The 20,183-nt window shown below is 54.2% G+C and overlaps 1 protein-coding gene and 1 pseudogene across 1 annotated transcript in view; both read left to right on the plus strand.

Annotated features, from left to right (window-relative positions):
* The window catches only part of LOC129530497 (immunoglobulin superfamily member 3-like), a 38,681-nt gene extending 37,135 nt beyond the window's left edge, over positions 1 to 1,546 (plus strand). The window contains 2 exon segments of the mRNA XM_055377305.1: positions 986 to 1,054; positions 1,271 to 1,546. Of these exon segments, the coding sequence (XP_055233280.1) occupies positions 986 to 1,054; positions 1,271 to 1,316 (115 nt within the window). The 3' untranslated portion in view covers positions 1,317 to 1,546.
* A 40-nt stretch (positions 1,547 to 1,586) lies between these two features.
* Positions 1,587 to 19,590, plus strand: LOC101131358 (glutathione hydrolase 1 proenzyme-like; annotated as a pseudogene).
* Positions 19,591 to 20,183: the final 593 nt, after the last annotated feature.

Raw genomic sequence — 20,183 nt, forward strand, 5'->3', positions numbered from 1 at the left:
TCCATAATAGATGCTGCATATTGCTGGCCCAGCTCCTGAGGCTCTTTGGACCTCCAGGAATCGGTGTCTCTATCAGGAACGCTTAATCCTGACCCGGACTCCCGGCTGGGACCCAGGGTGTTGGAGTGGCAAGAGCACTGTCAGGCCTGGTGAAGGGTGTGAGCTGTCCAACGGGGCAAGGGGGAGGCAGGGCCTGTTCTGTAGTTGGACAGACAGAGCCCTCTAGCTGCTTTCTGGAAGACTGAAGGGAAGGCGATGTTGGAGGGAGGGAGTGCAGGCAGCGGCTGTGAGGGAGTTCAGGTCAGAAACAGGTGGCACCTGGATTCACGCTGTGGTGGTCACGGTGGGGATGAGGGGCTGCTTTGGATTGTGCTGGGGATGTGGGGTGGTGTGCTGCTGCATGACTACTGGCAGGTCTCTCTGCTCTTGGTGTCTGCATCCAGGGCTGGGAGGCGGTCAAATGTATCACACTATCGGCCCCAGGCCCACCAAGCCTGGGGAGGTGGCCACACTTCCACGATGGCATCTGGATGTTCCCTGTGTGTGGGGAGGGCACAGGGACTCCATTCGTAGACCACCTCGTGGACAGTGTGTCTGCCTCTGAGGTCAGACGCTCTGCACTGGGACAGGGTGGAGTGGAGGGAAACCCAGCTTGGGGCTCATTGGAGGGGCTTGCTGGCAGACACCTCCCTTTGTGGGAAACTGACTGTGGGAGAGGGGAACTCCATCCTCTGTCACCACATCTCTCTTCCCTGTTGTCACACCTGTCACCTGCTGCCATAGCCATGAGACTTCCCAAGGGTCACTGCTGCCACTCACTGCACAGCCTGGAAGGGAGTCCACAGGGGACATAGGGTGAGCAAGAGACCTGTGCCACTCAGGCCTCCTGGGGGTGTCCCCAGTGCAGCCATGATGATAATCACAGCTACCATTCACCAAGTCCTGCCCACAGTCTAACCTACTCTATTCACAACACTCCCAGCAGCAAGGCAAGTGAGGTGCTGCCGTCATCCAGGCTGGACAGTTCAGTGATTTGCCTGAGGCCCCACAGCAGGTGAGTGGCAAGTCCAGTGTCAGAGCAGGGCAGGCTGGCAGTGCCCCCTGAGCCCCCTTTGCCATGCTTACCACATGCACATCCTGGGCTTCTGCAGGAATGCCCTGTCCCCTACCTGCCCTGCTCCATGCAAAACCCTCTTTGAGCTGTGCCTGGGAGACGTGCTGAGAGAATTCATGGAAACAAATGTGTTACTGACAGCCTCTTTGCCTCCAGAGTTCAACAGGAGACAGAGAAACCAGCCAGAGGCAGAGGGAGGTAACACGGAGTCCCCCAGAAAGGTCTGGGCTGCACGTGCTTCAGGTAACCTCCCTTGACCTTCACGAGAACGAGAAGGCTGCCTGATCAGAGAGTCTCTGAAGAAGATCCTGTGGCTACAGGCTTCAGCAGCATGTGAGGGAGACCCCAGTTATTTCCTCAGGTGTTTCCACCAAATCCTCCTGTCTTTCATGGCCAACATCCCAGGCAAGGCTTGGGGCCCCCGTCTGCTGCTGGACGGTAAGTCCTGGCCCCGTGGCAGTGAATCTGTGGGGTATTCTGATTGTGGGCACTATGGAAGCTAAACCCCATGCTCCAGGTGGGGTGGAGGGTCTTCAGAGGACTCCTGGACAGTGCCAGGCTCTAGGCTGAGGTGGGGGACACAGGAGAAACCAGGCCAGGCCCATCCCTACTGGAGCTTCTCCCTAAGCAGTGGAGGCTCAGCCACTGTGAGGAGGTAGGCAAGGCCCTGCAGAAAGAGGGGTGAGGAAATCTGGGGGCTCCCAGGAAGGGTCGCTGCTGGAGATGGGGTTCTTACCAGGATGGGCTCTGAAGATAAGCAGGGAGGATTTGGGAGGGCAGAGATGAGGCCCAGAGCTTCTGGCAGAGAGCATGGCCTGCGCAAAGGTCTGGGGGCCGGACAGCCTGTACGTATTCTGGGAAGCAGGAAGGAGACACAGGCCTTGTGTTTCTGAGCCCCGACTTTAGACTGTGCCCTGTTGGGGAGGGGCCAGGGAATGTCTGAGGCTGGGCCTGACCCTGCTCCTTACCCCGTGGGAGCAGCAGAGCCATGAAGAAGAAGTTAGTGGTGCTGGGCCTGCTGGCCGTGGTCCTGGTGCTGTTCATTGTCGTCCTCTGTCTCTGGCTGCCCTCGGCCTCCAAGGAACCTGACAACCATGTGTATACCAGGGCTGCCGTGGCTGCGGATGCCAAGCAGTGCTCGGAGATTGGGAGGTGAGTGGGGCAGGGCATGGGACATGGGCCCTGAAAACTGGGCAAGTGGACCAGAGCAATACCTTCACCCCTCTGAGACTCAGTTTCCCCACATGTAAGCTTTGCTTGGACTCTCTCAGTAGCCTTTGGGAAGGGGACGGTGACTCCGAGAGCAGGATGTGGGTCTCCTAGAGCCAAACAGGGCCACTTTTCTCAGTTCTAAGAGTCTGTCTCTTTGGATAAACTCCACTGTTTTGTTGTTTGGTGGATATTTTTACTTATTTCTTCCTATCTATCTATCTATGTATCTATCTATCTATCTATCTATCTATCTATCTATCTATCTATCTATTTAGAGATGGAGTTTTGCTCTGTTGCAGGCTGGAGTGCAGTGGTGCAATCTCAGTTAACTGCAACCTCCGCCTCCCAAGTTCAAGCGATTCTCATGCCTAAGCCTCCCAAGTAGCTGGGATTACAGGCGTGTGCCACCACGCTCAACAAATTTGTGTGTGTGTGTGTGTGTGTGTGTGTGTGTTTCTGAGACAGAGTATCACTCTGTTACCCAGGCTGGAGGGCAGTGGTGCAATCTTGGCTTACTGCAGCCTCCCCCTCCCAGGTTCAAGTGATTCTACTGCCTCAGCCTCCACATTAGCTGAGGCTACAGGCATGTGCCACCATGCCCAGCTAATTTTTGTATTTTTAGTAGAGACAGGGTTTTGCTATGTTGGCCAGGCTGGTCTTGAACTCCTGACCTTGTGATCTTCCCACCTCTGCCTCTCAAAGTGCTGGGATTACAGGTGTGAGCCACTGTGCCTGGCCTAATTATGGTGTTTTTAGTAGAGATGGGGTTTCACCATGTTGGTCAGGCTGGTCTCGAACTCCTGACCTCAGGTAATCCACTCACCTGGGCCTCCCAAAGTGTTGGGATTACAGGTGTGAGCCACCATGCCCAGCTTATTCTTTTCTGTTTTTTTTTTTTTTTTTTTTTGGATAGGAGACAATTTCTTTCTTTCTTTTTTTAATTTTATTTTATTATTATTATACTTTAAGTTTTAGGGTACATGTGCACAATGTGCAGGTTTGTTACATATGTACACATGTGCCATGTTGGTGTGCTGCACCCACCAACTCGTCATTTAGCATTAGGTATATCTCCCAATGCCATCCCTCCCCCCTCCCCCCAAGGAACGCTGTTGCCCAAACAGGGACATGAAGGGCTTATTCTTTTTTTAAGGTGGAGTCTTACTCTGTCACCCAGGCTGGAGTATAGGGGAGCGATCATAGCCCACTGCAGCCTCAAACTCTTGGGTTTAAGTGATCCTCCCGCCTCAGCTTCCTAAAGTGCTGGGATTACAGGTGTGAGCCATGGTGCCTGGCTTCTACTGTTTTATTCTATTTTAGACTCTTATCTCATGTTATATATAAAGATCAGTTCCCTTCTAAAGACTTAAACAGAAAAAATATTATGTTTTTCATATTTTGAGACAGGGTCTTGTTCTGTCACCCAGGCTGGAGTGCAGTGGCATGATCATAGCTCACTGCAGCCTTGAACTCTTGGGCTTAAGCGATCCTCCCACCTCAGCCCCCTGAGTAGCTAGGACTACAGGCGTGCATCACACCTGACTAATTTAAAAAGACTGTTTTGTAGATATGGTCTCACTCTATTGCCCAGGCTGGTCTTGAACTCCTGGCCTCAAGTGATCCTCCACCTTGGCCTCCCAAAGTGCTGAGATTACGGGTGTAAGCCACCATCTCTAGCAGGGAAAAAAAATGTTATTAATGAAGTATAGCAATTTCCCTTTTTGTCCCAATTATAAAAATCATGTACATTTGTTTGCTTCATAAAGAGGAAACTGTCTGGGCAAGGTGGTCTACACCTGTAATCCCAGCACTTTGGGGGGTTGAGGCGGGCAGACCACCCGAGGTCAGGAGTTCGAGACCAGCCTGGCCAACATGGTGCACTCTGTCCCTACTAAAAATATAAAAAGTTAGCGGGGCTTGGTGGTGTGCGCCTATAATCCCAGCTACTCAGGAGGCTGAGGCAGGAGAATCGCTTGAACCCAGGAGGCAGAGGTTGCAGTGAGCTAAGATCATGCCACTGCACTCCAGCCTGGGCAACTGAGTGAAACTCTGTCTCAGAAAAAAAAAAAAAGAAAAGAAAAAGAAGAAACTGTAATCCCAGCACTTTGGGAGGTTGAGGCGATAGGATTGCTTTAGACCATGAGTTCGAGACCAGCCTGGGCAACATAGAAAGACCCTATCTCTACAAAAAAGACAAAAATTGCCCGGTGTGGTGGTTCTTACCTGTAGTCCCAGCTACTCAGGAGACTGAAGTGGGAGGATTGCTTGAGCCCAGGAGGTCAAAGCTGCATTGAGCCAAGACTGTGCCACTGCACTTCATCCTGGGTGACAAAGTGAGACCCTGTCTCATAAAACAAAGGCTGGGCACAGTGGCTCATGCCTGTAATACCAGCACTTTGGGAAGCCAAGGTGGGTGGATTACTTGAGCACAGGAGTTCTTGACCAGCCTGGGCAACATGATGAAACCCCATCTCTACAAAATACACAAACAAACAAAATTGGCTGGGCATGGTGGCGTGTGCCCATAGTCCCAGCTACTTGGGAGGCTGAGATGGGAGTGTCAATTGAGCCCAGGAGACTGAGGCTGCAGTGATCTGAGATCACACCACTGCACTCCAGCCTGAGCAACAAAGAGAGACTTTGTCTCAAAAAAAAAAAAAAAAAAAGAGGCCAAGGCAGGCGGATCATGAGGTCAAGAGATAGAGATCATCCTGGCCAACATGGTGAAACCCCGTCTCTACTAGAAATACAAAAATTAGCTGGGCATGGTGGCATGCACCTGTAGTCCCAGCTACTCAGGAGGCTGAGGCAGGAGAATGGCTTGAACCCGGGAGGCAGAGGTTGCAGTGAGCTGAGATCGTGCCACTGCACTCCAGCCTGGCAATAGAGCAAGACTCCATCTCAAAACAAAAAAGAAAGAAACTAAAAACAAAAACCCCAAAACTCGAATGGACTTCTCTTCCATCCTCCTTTGGGCAGGTGGGCAGCAGGGTGTGTATGAGGGCCAGGGTGGAAGCCTGCAGGTTCTCATGCCTTTATGTGCCACGTGGCAGGGATGCACTGCGGGACGGTGGCTCTGCAGTGGATGCAGCCATTGCAGCCCTGTTGTGTGTGGGGCTCATGAATGCCCACAGCATGAGCATCGAGGGTGGCCTCTTCCTCACCATCTACAACAGCACCACCCATGAGTGCCTCGGAAGAGGAGAGGGAGAGGGGCAGGGGTTGTGGGTTGGGCCGAGGCACAGCTCAGTGGCCCCCAGGCTCACGTGGCATAAAGGGTTTGGGTGGGTGGGCCTGCCTACCTGCTTCTCCTTCTAGGAAAAGCTGAGGTCATCAATGCCCGCGAGGTGGCCCCCAGGCTGGCCTTTGCCAGCATGTTCAACAGCTCGGAGCAGTCCCAGAAGGGTAAGCCATGCTGCAGACTTGGGGCATGGGTGCAGAGCTGGCTGAGCCACCGGGAAGGGGCCTTGCCCACAGGAGCCTGCTCCCGTCAGGGTTCAGGGGCAGTTCTAGCACCCCCATCCCTTCCTGGCCCCATAGCACCCTCCCACAATGAGTGGTCAGGACCATCATCACCACGGTAAAGGGCCGGGAGCTTCTGTTATTTCTGCTAAGGCCTCCGGGGCCACTCTGTGCAGCACATGGAAAGAATAATTATTATGCTAGCAGACCTCATGGACCAGGGCTCACTGGGGCCCACGCTCTGCTCTGCACTTTTCACCCACGAGCCTCTCACAACCCTCCCTGCTCCTTTGGGCTAGGGGATGCTGTGTGGATTCCCATTTTACAGGGTGGGGATGCTGAGGCTCAGACAGGTCATGCAAATCATCTGAGGTCACACAGCTGGGAGGTGGTGAAGCTAAAATTGAACCCAGGCTGTCTATATCCTGCCTTTTCAACAGGCATCCCATTCACTCATTTGTTCATTTGTGGGGATGGCGCTCTAGAATGTGAGGTGGAGTCTCTCTTTTCTAATCTGGTCTTAAGTGGAGAGGAGGCCCCCAAATTCCCCAGGTACCTGAAGGGAAGCCACTGTCCATCCAGGAAGCCACTGTCTGTCCCCAAAGGAGGCACAATAGATTGTGAGATAAAAGTTGGAGGATGGGAGGGTCTCAACAACTCAACGCCTCTAGTCCTAGCACTTTAGGAGGCCAAGTCAGGAGGAGCACATGAGCCCAGGAGACCTGCCTGGACAACATAGCAAGACTCCATCTCTACAAAAAATGGGAAAAAATATTAGCTAGGTATGGCGGTGTGTGCTTATGGTCCCAGCTACTCAGGAGGCTAAGGTGGGAGGATCACTTGAGCCCAGGAGGTTGAGGCTGCAGTGAGCCATGATTATACCACTACACTCTAGCTTGGGCAACAAAGTGAGACCCTGTCAAAAAAAAGGCTGGGCCTTTTTTTCACAGGCTCACGCCTGTAATCCCAGCACTTTGGGAGGCTGAGGCAGATGGATCACCTAGGTCAGGAGTTCAAGACCAGCCTGGCCAACATAGTGAAACCCTTTCTCTATTAAAAGTACAATAAGTCGGGCATAGTGGCACAGGCCTGTAATATCCCAGCTACTCAGGAGGCTAAGGCAGGAGAATCGCTTGAACCCAGGAGGTGGAGATTGCAGTGAGCCGGGATCATGCCACTGCACTCCAGCCTGGGCAACAAGAACGAAGCTCCGTCTCAAAAAAGAAAAAAAAAACAAGTTGGAGGATGGAGGGGCAGGACACACTCACCATAGCAGGCCTTAGACTTCAGGTGGGGGTCGTGGGTGGTGCCCTTTGGAGTCTTCTGCAACATACTCAATCTTTGATTTCTTTTCTTTTTTTTTTTTTTTTGAGACGGAGCCTCACTCTGTCGCCCAGGTTGGAGTGCAGTGGTGCGATCTCGGCTCACTGCAAGCTCTGCCTCCTGAGTTCACGCCATTCTCCTGCCTCAGCCTCCCGAGTAGCTGGGACTACAGGTGCCTGCCACCACACCCGGCTAATTTTTTGTATTTTTTAGTAGAGACGGGTTTTCACTTTGTTGCCCAGGCTGGTCCCTCGATCTCCTGACCTCGTGATCCCCCTGCCTTGGCCTCCCAAAGTGCTGGAATTACAGGCGTGAGCCACTGTGCCCCACCAATCTTTCATTTGTTTTTAATACTCATTGAGAAAGTCAGCATCTGTAGACATGAAGTTGCTCAGGGTAAGAGAATGCGGGAATCATAGGCTTGGCACCTTGTGGATGCTTAGAATCATTTATTTAACTAGAATGTATTGAGCATTGTCTTAAAGAATCAGCTGTTGTTCCTGAAGCTGGGGTGAAAAACAAAGATGGCAGATGAAATCTGTGACACTCCAGGTGGGAAAAGAAACTAGGCAGGTGCGGGTGTGTTACGGGCTGTAGAAAAACAGACCTAGAGGGCCTCAAAATCTGGGACTCTATGGAGGGTGACCCAGTCAGGGAAGGGGACATCTGAGCAAAGACCCAGAGGCAGAGATGGGGTCAGGGGAGTTATCTCCTGGTCTGCTATCCAGGTGTGATGGCAGGGACAGAGCCCTGTGGGGAGCTGGGGAGGCTGCAGCAAGTGACCCAAGGGAAATGGCCCAGGTTGTGTGGGATCTCTTAGGTTATGGTGAAGCCTCTGCTTCCTGTCCGAGGGAAGTGGGGGCTCGTGGAGTGTGTGAGTGGAAGAGGATGGATCTGGCCTACGGATTGCTGTGTAAGGGGCAGGGAGCATGTGGGGACCTGTCCAGAGGTCACTGCAGTAGTTCGTGGAGAGGGTGCTGGGAAGTGGCTGATGCTGGACAGACACACTTGGAAGTGGAGCCTGTGGATTTGAGGATGGGTTGGGTGTGATGCTTGTGTAGGGAGTCCCCGGGGACCCCTGATCTTTTGTCTGTACCTGGAAGGATGGGGTGACCCTAATGGGGACAGGCAGGGTTCTCAGGAAGCAGGTTGAGCAGACACTCAGGAGCTCGGTTTTGGGCACGTTGAAGTTTGAGATGCTTTCTTCGAGCAGGCAGGTAGATACTCAGGTCTGGTGATCAGAGGAGCAGTCCAGGCCAGCAGGTCAATTTGGGAGTTGTCAGTGCATAAATGGAGGCTGAAGCTCAGATGTCAAGCAGACCACGAGGAGAGAGAGCAAAGACAGAGGGGAGAGTAGGAGCTAGGATGGCAGGCAGGGGAGACTTGGGTGGAGCCAGGTGCTGGGATGCAGGGGTGGCTCTCAGGGAGAGTGACGAGCCCAGTACAGCTGAGAGGGGCACTGGGTCTGGCAGTGTGGGGGTCACCAGAGAACTTGGCAAGTGTGGCAGCATGAGAGTCTGATTGGCCTGAGGTCAGGAGAAGATTTTTTTCTGATATTGATACATGATATTTTCTATATTTATGGGTACATGTGAGTGCTTGTTACATGCATAGAGTGTATAATGATCAAGGCAGGGTATTTGGAGTCTCCGTCACCTTGAATATTTTTCATTTCTGGGTGTTAGCACCATAGTCCTCTCTTCGTTACTTTGAAATATACAAAATACTGTTGCTAAGCATCATCACCCTGGTCTGCTATCAAAGATTAGAACTTCTCCTGTCTTGGCTGGGCATGGTGGCTCATGCCTGTCATCCCAGCACCTTGGAAGGCTGAGGTGGGTGGATGACCTGAGGTCAGGAGTTTGAAACCAGCCTGGCCAACATGGCAAAACCCCATCTGTACTAAAAATCCAAAAATTAGCCTGGTGTGCTGGCCTGTGCCTGTAAACCCAGCGACTCGGGAGGCTGAGGCAGGAGAATCGCTTGAACCTGGGAGGCGGAGGTTGTAGTGAGCTGAGATCATGCCACTGCACTGCAATCTGGGAGACAGAGCAAGACTCCATCTCAAAAACAAACAAAAAACAAAACAAAACAGAAAAGAACTTCTGTCTAACTACAAGGTGGAAGGAATCATGTGCTGGGTGTCAGACCTTCCGGGATGTATGTGCAGCTTCTAGGAATTGAAACCACCAGCTCTTGGAAACTTGTGTCAGGCTTCAGGGTGGGAGAGGCAGTTCTAGAGCCGCAGCCGCCAAGCCAAGCCAAATGGCCCCAACATCTCTCGCAAGAGCAGGAGAGTACCTGGGGGCAGAGGCCATAGTTGTACCTTTCTGGGCAAAGGGTCAGTGTCTGTAGTGTCCATATGGGCAGTGGGGCTCGGGGGGAAGCAGGCCCAGGGGTCTGTTTCCAATGACCTCCTCAAAAGTCAGAACTGGAAGGCAAAACCCCTTATAGACTGGGTGCACCTGTAATCCCAGCATGTTGGGAGGCTGAAGTGGGAGGATTGCTTGAGGCCAGAGTTTGAGACCAGTCTTGGCAACGTAGCAAGACCCCTGTCTCTACAAAAAATAAAAATAAAAAATTAGGCTGGGAGTGGTGGCTCACGCCTGTAATCCCAAAACTCTGAGAGGCTGAGGAGGATGGATCACCTGATATTAGGAGTTCAAGACCAGCCTGACCAACCTGGTAAAACCCCGTCTCTACTAAAAATGCAAAAATTAGCAAGGCATGGTTGTACATGCCTGTAATCCCAGCTACTTGGGATGCTGAGGCAGGAGAATTACTTGAACTCGGGAGGTGGAGGTTGGAGTGAGCCAAGATTGTGCCATCGCACTCCAGCCTGGGCAACAAGAGTGAAACTCCATCTCAAAAAAAAAAAAAAAAAGCCACGTGTAGTGGGGTATGTCTGTAGTCTTAGGTACTTCAGAGGCTGAGGTGGGAGGATCACTTGAGCCTGGGAAGCCAAGGCTGCAGTGAGCCATGATTGCACCACTGCACTCCAGCTGGGACAACAGAGTGAGACCCTGTCTCAAAACAGACAAACAAAAACCCTTATAGTTGGATGGAGAAACTGAGGCTGCAAAGGGGACAGGATGGAGGTTAAGGCTCAGTCTTGCCTCTCTGGGGCAGTAGAAAAGAGGAAGGGAGCCCTTTCTTGGGGCTAGCTGTGTCTTGAAGGTGGCCTGTGCTTGACCTGGGTCAGGGTGGGATCTGCTCTTGTTTTGGCACATTCTGGTGGAGCCCATGAGTCTTACAGGATAAGCCCTTGTGGTCAGCGAGATGGGAGGGGGTCTGGCCTGGCACAGGATTTTAGACATGCAGGCACCTGCACAGACAGACACCTCATCCTGGGACAGCAAAACCCAGCCGCATGCTACTGCTTCCCCTCCTGTGCCCTCCTCAGACATCCCTGGTCCATGTACACTCCTACCTGCTGAGCCCCTCTTAAAAAAAATTAAACATCCCCTCCTAAAAAAAAAAAATTAAAATTAAAAAATAAATAAAAAAATTAAAAATCCCCTTCTGCTGGGCGTGGTGTTCACGCCTGTAATCTCAGCTACTCAGGAGGCTGAGGTGGGAGGATTGCTTGAATCCAGGAGTTCGAGATCAGGCTGGGCAAGATGGCAAGACCCCAACTCAAAAAAGAAAAAAAAATTCTTTCCTCCTAAGCCTCATTGCCCCATCTGTAAAACGAGTCAGGGACTGTGCCTGGGATGCTGCCTGCGAGAGATCCCGATGTCCCCCACTCAGGGTCACTAACTGTGGCTCTCTCTCCCCAGGAGGGCTGTCGGTGGCGGTGCCTGGGGAGATCCGAGGCTATGAGCTGGCACACCAGCGGCATGGGCGGCTGCCCTGGGCTCGCCTCTTCCAGCCCAGCATCCAGCTGGCCCGCCAGGGCTTCCCCGTGGGCAAGGGCTTGGCAGCAGCCCTGGAAAACAAGCGGACGGTCATCGAGCAGCAGCCTGTCTTGTGGTATGTCTGTGGGTGTGGCCCCCTGACCCAGGCAGGGCAGGCACAGCCCAAGGACCTTGCAGGCTGTAGCAGCAGTGGAGCGGCCCTCTGCCTTCAGGACCCTGCGCTGATAATGGGATGAGGAGATACAGACCCTTCCCACCACGTGTGGGGACACGTTCTGAGCGTGGGGTCCCAGTGGCCACAGTGGCTGGCCATGTGTCCTGAGTGGCAAGGGACACTAGGAGGTTCCCGGAAGGGACACTAGGAGGATGAGCACTGAGTGACAGGGCCACCCACCTGTGACAGGCGCTGCCCCTGCTTTGTGCTGGTCTCCTGTGTGGGCAGGTGTGTGGGGTGGTCTATCTAAGTCCACCCCACCTGCTGCCTCACATGAGCCCCCTCTGCCCCAGTGAGGTGTTCTGCCAGGATAGAAAGGTGCTTCTGGAGGGGGAGAGACTGACCCTGCCACGGCTGGCTGACACCTATGAGACGCTGGCCATTGAGGGTGCCCAGGCCTTCTACAACGGCAGCCTCACGGCCCAGATTGTGAAGGACATCCAGGCGGCCGGTGAGTGGGTAACCTCAAGGGCCTGGGTGAGGAATTCTGCAGTGGAAACCCTGAGCTGTAGCCCAGAGCCATGGGGTCCTCCTGTCTTGCCTGAGCCTGCAGGAAGTTCCTGGTGGAGGAGGGTCAGTAACTGGCCATGTGGGTCCACAGCTCCTGCTTATATCAAAACCAAGAGAGGCCACACAGTCCAGGAGAGCAAGTCCCTGTTGGGGTAAATGCAGGTGTAGGCAAGAGCCAAGGCTAGGGAAGCACTAGAATACAGCCTGAAGATCCAGGAGGACTTCTTGGAGGAGGTGGTGGCTGGGATGCAGATAACTTCGTTAGGCAGAGAGAGGAAGGGATTCCTAGCAGAGGAACAGCTGGGCTAAGGCCCAGTAGAGGGGGCTTTGATTCACCAAGAGGGTTACAAGGGATGAGGGTCTCCTTGAGAGAGGCATGGGGGAGGGGATTTCTAGGGCAGGGGCCTGGAGCTTGGCTGTGGCTTTCTTCAGGTAATTTTTGTCACTGTTTCATGGAGGAGGGTGATTAGCTTGTCGACCTTTACCACTGAGGCTGGAAATTGGCATGCCAATACCCTGTCTGTCTGGAGCTGACTCCGGGAGAATTAAGAGCCTCCCTCCCTCCCTCTATCCATTCATCGTGAGGAGAAGAGGCCAAGCAGCAGGGACGCCGGCAGGAATTCTCCAGTTAGAAAAGGCCCTCTGAACCAGGTGCATGGCTCACGTCTGTAATCCCAGCACTTTGGGAGGCCCAGGCGGGTGGATCACCTGAGGTCAGGAGTTCAAGACCAGCCTGGCCAACATGGTGAAACCCTGTCTCTACTAAAAATGCAAAATTAGTCAGGCATGGTGGGTTGTGCCTGTAATCCCAGCTACTTGGGAGGCTGTGGCAGGAGAATCGCTAGAACCTGGGGGGCTGAGGTTGCAGTGAGCCGAGATTGCACCACTGCACTCCACAGAGTGAGACTCCATCTCATAAAAAAAAAAAAAAGAAAGAAAAGGCCCTCTGAGGCCAAGCTTGGTGTGTCATGCCTGTAATCCCAACACTTTGGGAGGCTGAGGTAGAAGTTGAGGCCAGGAGGTCCAAGACAAGGCTGGGCAACATAGTGAGTCTACAAAAAAAATATTGAGAATCTACATAAATACAGTGGGGGTGGGGGTGAGGAACAAGAAAACAAAAAATTCAAAGCATAGTGAAAAGAAATATAGCAAAACCCGGCAGGGCATCGTGGCTCACGCCTGTAATCCCAGAACTTTGGGAGGCCGAGGCGTGTGGATACAGGGTCAGGAGATCGAGACCATCCTGGCTAACACAGTGAAACCTGTCTCTACTAAAAATACAAAAAAATTAGCCAGGTGTGGTGGTGGGTGCCTGCATTACCAGCTACTTGGGAGGCTGAGGCAGGAGAATGGCATGAACCTGGGAAGCGGAGCTTGCAGTGAGCCGATATCACGCCACTGCACTCCAGCCTGGGCGATAGAGTGAGACTCCATCTCAAAAAAAAAAAAAAAAGAAATATAGCAAAACACAACAAAAAAAATTAAAATTTGCTGGGTGTAGTTGTGCCTTTAGTCTCAGCTACTGGGGAGGGTCTGCTGGAGGATCACTTGAGCCCAGGAGTTCAAGGCTGTGATTAAGCCACTGCACTCCAGCCTGGGTGACAGAGCAAGATCCTTTCTCTAAAAAAAAAAAAAAACAGAAAACACTCTCTGGCCACAGATGAGAGAAGGCAGACAGGAAGCCACTAAGCCAAGCAGGCAGAGGGCAGGTGGCCCCAGACTGGCTGTCAGGTGGTGAGCAGTGTCAGGGAGACAGGAGTGCCAGAGCTGGTGAGGTTCCCAAGGAGGTGAGGTTGCCTGTGGCCCCCTCCCAGGGCACAGTCCCACCCCTCCAGTAGTGCACCCTGTCCTCCCTGGTAGGTACAGGCTTTTCCCCACCACCATGGTGCAGCCATGCCTGCCCCCAACACCACTGGTGCAGCTCCATCCTCCACGCAGTGGTGCAGCCCCATCCCAGTGCCCATTCGAGCTGCTGTCCCATTGCAGGGGGCGTTGTGACAGCTGAGGACCTGAATAACTACTGTGCTGAGCTGATCGAGCACCCGCTGAACATCAGCCTGGGAGACGCGGTGCTGTACATGCCCAGTGCGCCGCTCAGTGGGCCCGTGCTGGCCCTCATCCTCAACATCCTCAAAGGTGAGTGGTTGCACCACAGCCGTGTGGTAGGACCCATGACACTGCCTCTCTCTCCCCATGTCCCACCCCTGCTGCATCTCTGCTCGCCCCCCATGCCACATCTTTCCATCACTGAGCTCCCGAGGTGTGTCCCTGCGTCACAGCTCACCATGTCCTGAAGGAGGCAGTGCAGAGCGACAGGGCTGAAGCGGGCAATGCTCAAGGGTTGGAGGAGGAACAGGAGTCATCAGGAGGGAGAGAGGTGCAGGAGCTCAGGGCTGCAGGGCCTGGTCCAGAGGGTACCCTGGTCCAGTGGGTGACCCTGCCACTTGGTCACTGAATGGCCAGAGCTGATGCGTGACGTGAGGCCCAGGCTCGGGAGCCCTCACCTTACTTCACTCTCACCACAGCCTTCTGAAGCAGCTGCTGCTATTGGTTATTAAACGCTCCTTGAGGTGGGCAAAGTGGCTCAGGCAGGTGTTAACCCTCTGAGCCCCTCAGAGTCTCTGGGGCTCAGCAACATGCACCTGGCTCTGATCAACCAGGGTACAACTTCTCCCGGGAGAGCGTGGAGACCCCCGAGCAGAAGGGCCTGACGTACCACCGCATCGTAGAGGCTTTCCGGTTTGCCTACGCCAAGAGGACCCTGCTTGGGGACCCCAAGTTTGTGGATGTGACTGAAGTAAGGGGCAGGGGCTGGCCCACTGTGGGTGTGGGGCCTGCTGTAGAGGCATCGGGTGGGCTCGACAGGGTGGCTACAGCCTCACATATGCTTTATGAATCCATTCCTGCCACAAACTTTGATTGCGGGCCTACTGTGTGCTCAGATGGACTGGTGGGTGACCCCCAGTCTTGGCTTCTGCCCCACAGAACTGACAGTGTGGGGAATTAGTGGCCACCCTCCTACCTCAGGTCCTTTGCACATGCTGTGGTTCTCGAGTGCTCAGTGCTGAGATGAGGAACACATGGGGGCATTGCAGCCCTCGGGCATGGTGAGATGGATGGGTGAAAGGGAGAGGGCCAGGTGAACAGAGACCTCGGCCACCCACTCCCTGTCACTCCAAACTAACGCTTCCCAGATGCCACCCTCAGCCCTGCACCACCTGACCCACTCACTCAGTAGCTGCCCCAGCTCCTCGCTGGGTCCCTATAAGATCCTGTCATATCCCTTCCTGCTGAGGATCCTCACATTCCTCCTTACCTACTTGGGTCCTTGGCATTCCTGGGTGGATCTGCAGACCCTCCTACACTGACCAGTGGCCTCCCAGGAGGGGCGTCAGCTGCCCGGGTGGTGTCTTCTCTTTCCCCGTGAGCATTCTGCACCTCTGACTCCCGCTGCAGCCAGTGACCTGGTGTCTTGTCTCTCTGAGGGGACAGAGCCACTGCAGCGTGTCCCTCTGCCCTCCCTTTTGGCTAAGGCCAGCTCTTTCATCTACTTGCTGGCTCGGGGTGCTGTTCCTACAATGCTCCTTTCTGCCTCTGACGATTTACTTCTTTATCACGGATTATTCCCGAAAGAAAGGCAGCTGTTGTTGCTCTAGAAATTTCTATCTGCTGCCTCCTTCTGTCCTTTGCTCCTCTTAGAGCAAACATGGCTGGGCTATGTCCTCTCTCCCTTCAGGGTATCCCCTCCCCTGCTCTATCCCCATGCCACCAGATCTCCATGTCCAGCCTCAGTTTCCCCATCAGGCCCCACTCAGCAGCATCTCACACAGCTCACCACACTCTCCTCGAGTTTTCATTTTGCAAATTTTTCGCACCTACAAAAATGTTAAAAAATCCCAAAACTGCGCAAGCATCAATGTTCCCTTTTCCTGGAGTCTGCAGTGTGGACGTTTCTGCCAGATTTCCTAACTCTCTCCGTCTCCACCCACATCTATTGGGATTCGTGTTTTTCTGAAGGATTCCACAGTAGGTTACTGATGTCACACCTCAGGGTGTGTCTCAAAAGTGAGACTTGAACATAGCACAGCAGGATGTTGGGGTGACACAACCTGCTGTCCCTTCTCTTTGCCTACAGTAGGCTCCCTTGGCTGTTTTGTTTTTGCTGTGTTTTTGTTTAGACACAGAGTCTCTGTCATCCAGGTTGGAGTGCAGTGGTGTGATCTTGGCTCACTGCAGCCTCAACCTCCAGGGCTCAAGCAATCCTCCCACTTCAGCCCCCTGAGCAGCTGGGACCAGAGGCACGTGCCACCAAACCTGGATAATTTTTGTATTTTTTTAAGAGACAGGGTCTTGCCCAGACTGGTCTCAAACTCCTGGGGTCAAACTATCTTCCCACCTCAGCCTCCCAAATTGCTGGGATTACAGGTGTGTTTTTTTTTTTTTTTTTTTTTTTTGAGACAGAGTCTTGCTCTGTCACGCAGGCTGGAGTGCAGTGGCGCTATCTCAGCTCGCTGTAAGCTCCGCCTCCTGGGTTCACGCCATTCTCCTGCCTCAGCCTCCCGAGTAGCTGGGACTACAGGCGCCTGCCACTGCGCCCAGCTAATTTTTTGTATTTTTAGTAGAGACGGGGTTTCACCATGATTGCGATCTCCTGACCTCGTGATCCGCCTGCCTCGGACTCCCAAAGTGCTGGGATTACAGGCATGAGCCACCGTGCCTGGCCTGTTTTGTTGATTTTTAAAGCCCAGGGCAGTAGTCTTGGAAAATGTCCCACATCGTGGATTTGCCTTTCTGTTTCCTTGAGGGCAGTTTCAGACAGAACACCTTTCCCTGGGATTGGTCAACTAATCTGTGGGGTGTTGCTGAAACTTTATTTTATTTTATTATATTTTATATTTTATTTTTGAGACGGAGTCTCGCTCTGTCCCCCAGGCTGCCCCCCAGGCTGGAGTGCAGTGGCGGGATCTCGGCTCACTGCAAGCTCCGCCTCCCAGGTTCACGCCATTCTCCTGCCTCAGCCCCCCAAGTAGCTGGGACTACAGGTGCCCACCACTGCGCCCAGCTAACTTTTTGTATTTTTAGTAGAGACGGGGTTTCACTGTGTTAGCCAGGATGGTCTCGATCTCCTGACGTCGTGATCCACCCTCCCAAAGTGCTGGGATTTCAGGCCTCGGCCTCCCAAAGTGCTGGGATTACAGGCATGAGCCACCGCGCCCGGTGTTGAAACTCTCTTGAGGCATTTTCTTCGGCCTTTGGGTCCATCCTCTCTGTCTCCTCCTTGACCTCCTCATCTCCTCCTCGCCACTGCCTTGGGGACCTTGGCCAGGCTCATGGCATCCAGCAGCCACTCAATGTCAATACTTCCATGTTCATCTCTCAGCCTGCCCTTGCCTGTGAACCCATGCTTATTTATTTATTTTTTTTATACTTGCACCCATGCTCTTCAGGTCCGATGAAGTGTCCAATATCAAGCTTCTGACCATCCCCAAACCTGCCCCTTCTGCAGGGTTTACCTCGCTAGTCGGCACCATCCTTGATTCTTCTCTTTCTCCCACCCAGGCCATCATCTCTTGCCTGGTTGATACCCACAGCCTCCCCTTTGGGATTTATCCTTATCCCTGTCATAGCTGCCAGAGGGACCCTGTGAAAACACTCCCCAGCCTGCTCATTCCTCTGCCCTAAGCCTGCATGGCACAGAGCAAAAGCCAGTTTTTATGGGACCTAGGAGGTCCTGTGGGTTGGGCCCCAGCCTGCATCTTCATCCTCTTCTCCCCACCCCACTCCATTCACTCTCTGCCTATCGCTCACCAGCCTATACCACCTGCCTCAGGGCCTTTGCACTGACCATTTAGGCTTCATTCCAGGCTCTTTTCACACGTTGCCTCCTCTGAGAAGCCCTCCCTGACCACTCTGCCCATACCTCATGCCTCTTGATTCCCCTTACCTGGCTTGTGGTTTCAGCACTTTCCCTGTGTGTGTTTGTTTTTCTTGGCATGAGGGCAGGACCTAAGTGTCTGTTCCCTGTTGATTCCCCAGTGCCAGGCATGCAGTGCAAACTCTAGAAATATTTTTTGCATGAAGGAATGAGTGATTGAATGTGGCAAGGGTCTGGAGGCTCAGGACCAGGCAGACAGACATTCAGAGTTACTGAAGCGCAACAGAGACAGGGAGTCAGACTGGTCGTGCAAGGTCCTGGGCCTGCCCTTGGGTCCTGGGGAGCCACGGAAGGTTGTGGGTGCTAGAAGGTTTTGGTCAGAGTCACAGTCGGGGGCCTTCTGACACCTGTGCCCCCTCCCCACCCTCCCTCCCCACCTCATCAGGCCAGCTCTGGGGTCTCGGCAGGTGGTCCGCAACATGACCTCTGAGTTCTTCGCTGCCCAGCTCCGGGCCCAGATCTCTGACAACACCACTCACCCGATCTCCTACTACAAGCCCGAGTTCTACACGCCGGATGACAGGGGCACTGCTCACCTGTCTGTCATCACAGAGGACGGCAGTGCTGTGTCCGCCACCAGCACCATCAACCTCTAGTAGGGGCTGCTGGGCCGCCTGGGTGGGAAAGTGCCAGAGGCGGGTGGCCCAGGGACCGCCCACTTATCCAGTAAGGTGGCTCCGTCACCTCTTTTCCTGGTGGGAAACTGAGGCCCAATCTTGGTAGCTTATCCTGGGCCTCTCAGTGAGTATGTTACAGCCTCAGTGGGTGGATAGGGACCAGGCTGGGCCAGGCAAGGTCGGGCGCTGTCTGACCCGGCTGGGTGGTAGCTTTGGCTCCAAGGTCTGCTCCCTGGTCAGCGGGATCCTGTTCAATAATGAATGGACGACTTCAGCTCTCCCAGCATCACCAATGAGTTTGGGGTACCCCCCTCACCTGCCAATTTCATCCAGCCAGGTATGGGGTGGAAGTCCGGGGGTGGGGGACTGGGGTGGAGAGGGGCGGGTGTCCTGGGCAGGCAGCTGACGGGCATCCCTGTCTTCTCCCATCAGCCGCAGGGAAGCAGCCACTCTCATCCATGTTCCCAACGATCATGGTGGGCCAGGACGGCCAGGTCCGGATGGTGGTGGGAGCCGCTGGGGGCACGCAGATCACCACAGCCACTGCACTGGTATGCGTCACCCCTTTTCTCCCTGGCCCTTCCCACTCTGCACAGCCCCCAAGCCATGCTGATCACACTCCCATGCCCCAGGCCATCATCTACAACCTCTGGTTCGGCTATGACGTGAAGCGGGCCGTGGAGGAGCCCCGGCTGCACAACCAGCTTCTGCCCAACATCACGACAGTGGAGAGAAACATTGACCAGGTGGGCCAGGGGTTGGAGAAACTGAGTCACGGTGTGGGGCCCCAGAGCATCCTGAGCTGGAGGCCTGGATCATCACAGAGTGGACAATGGTTGGTGTCCTCTCTCTAGTGTCTGGGCCATCTGGAGCCCCTGTGCCATGAGGGCCAAACCCCCTGCTCCAATGAGACTCAGAAGGCCCCAACCTGCTCTTCCTGATGACCTGGCCTGAAATGGCACCACCTGGGCTGAGGCCTGTGACCACACAGGCGTGGTTCAGGTGGCATCTGGAGCCCTGCTCAGGCTTCCCCTCTCCTCCCACCCCCAGGCAGTGACTGCAGCCCTGGAGACCCAGCACCATCACACCCAGATCGCGTCCACCTTCATCGCTGTGGTGCAAGCCATCGTCTGCACGGCTGGTGGCTGGGCAGCTGCCTCGGACTCCAGGAAAGGCGGGGAACCTGCTGGCTACTGGTTGCTCCAGGCAGACAAGGCTGACAAGCAATCCAGGGACAAGATACTCACGAGGATGAGGAAGAGGACTTGGGGAGGGGCTTCCCCTGTGAGCAGCAGAGCAGCATAATAAATGAGGCCACTGTGCCAGGCTCCAGGTGGCCTCCCTGACCTGTCTCCCCACTCTCTGGGCCTCAGTGTATTGTGTGTGAAATGGAGCCATCTGGCTGGGGAGGAACAGAGAGGTGGGATTCGGAGATCTTCACAATGCGGGCACTGGAACTAGCCTCAGCATCTTCAGCATGGGGAGAGCGGGGCACATGGCTGGGGGCCAGGGGAAGGTTCACACCAAGCCCTGCCCCTTCCCACCCTGATCCCTCGGACTTTGGGGCCAGGCCCTCCCTTACTGGGGCTGGGCAGTGACACTACCTAGGAGCAGCCACCAGGGGGTGTCACGACCCTGGCGCTTTCTTAGGCAGAGGGTGGCCAGCTGATGCTGGGAACCCGGGCGCCTTCTCAGACCCGTAGGTCTCCAGCTCACCCTGCCGATGACACTGGCGGTGAAGCTGAGGTCCGAGGAATGGGGACTGGGCAACAGGCTGGAGGAAAACATCTCGGTCAGAGCCACGCCCCTGGGGGGTTCCCAAGAGCAAGCCCAGACTGAAACCCAAGCTTGTGATCCTCTCCAGAGGAAGGCCTGGTTCTCAGGGAACAGCAAACGGGAAGATGTCCCCAGATCCCAGGGATCAGGGCTTGGTCCAGCC

The sequence above is a fragment of the Gorilla gorilla genome, chromosome 22 (assembly GCF_029281585.2).
Source record: "Gorilla gorilla gorilla isolate KB3781 chromosome 22, NHGRI_mGorGor1-v2.1_pri, whole genome shotgun sequence".
NCBI classification, from domain to species: Eukaryota; Metazoa; Chordata; class Mammalia; order Primates; family Hominidae; genus Gorilla; species Gorilla gorilla.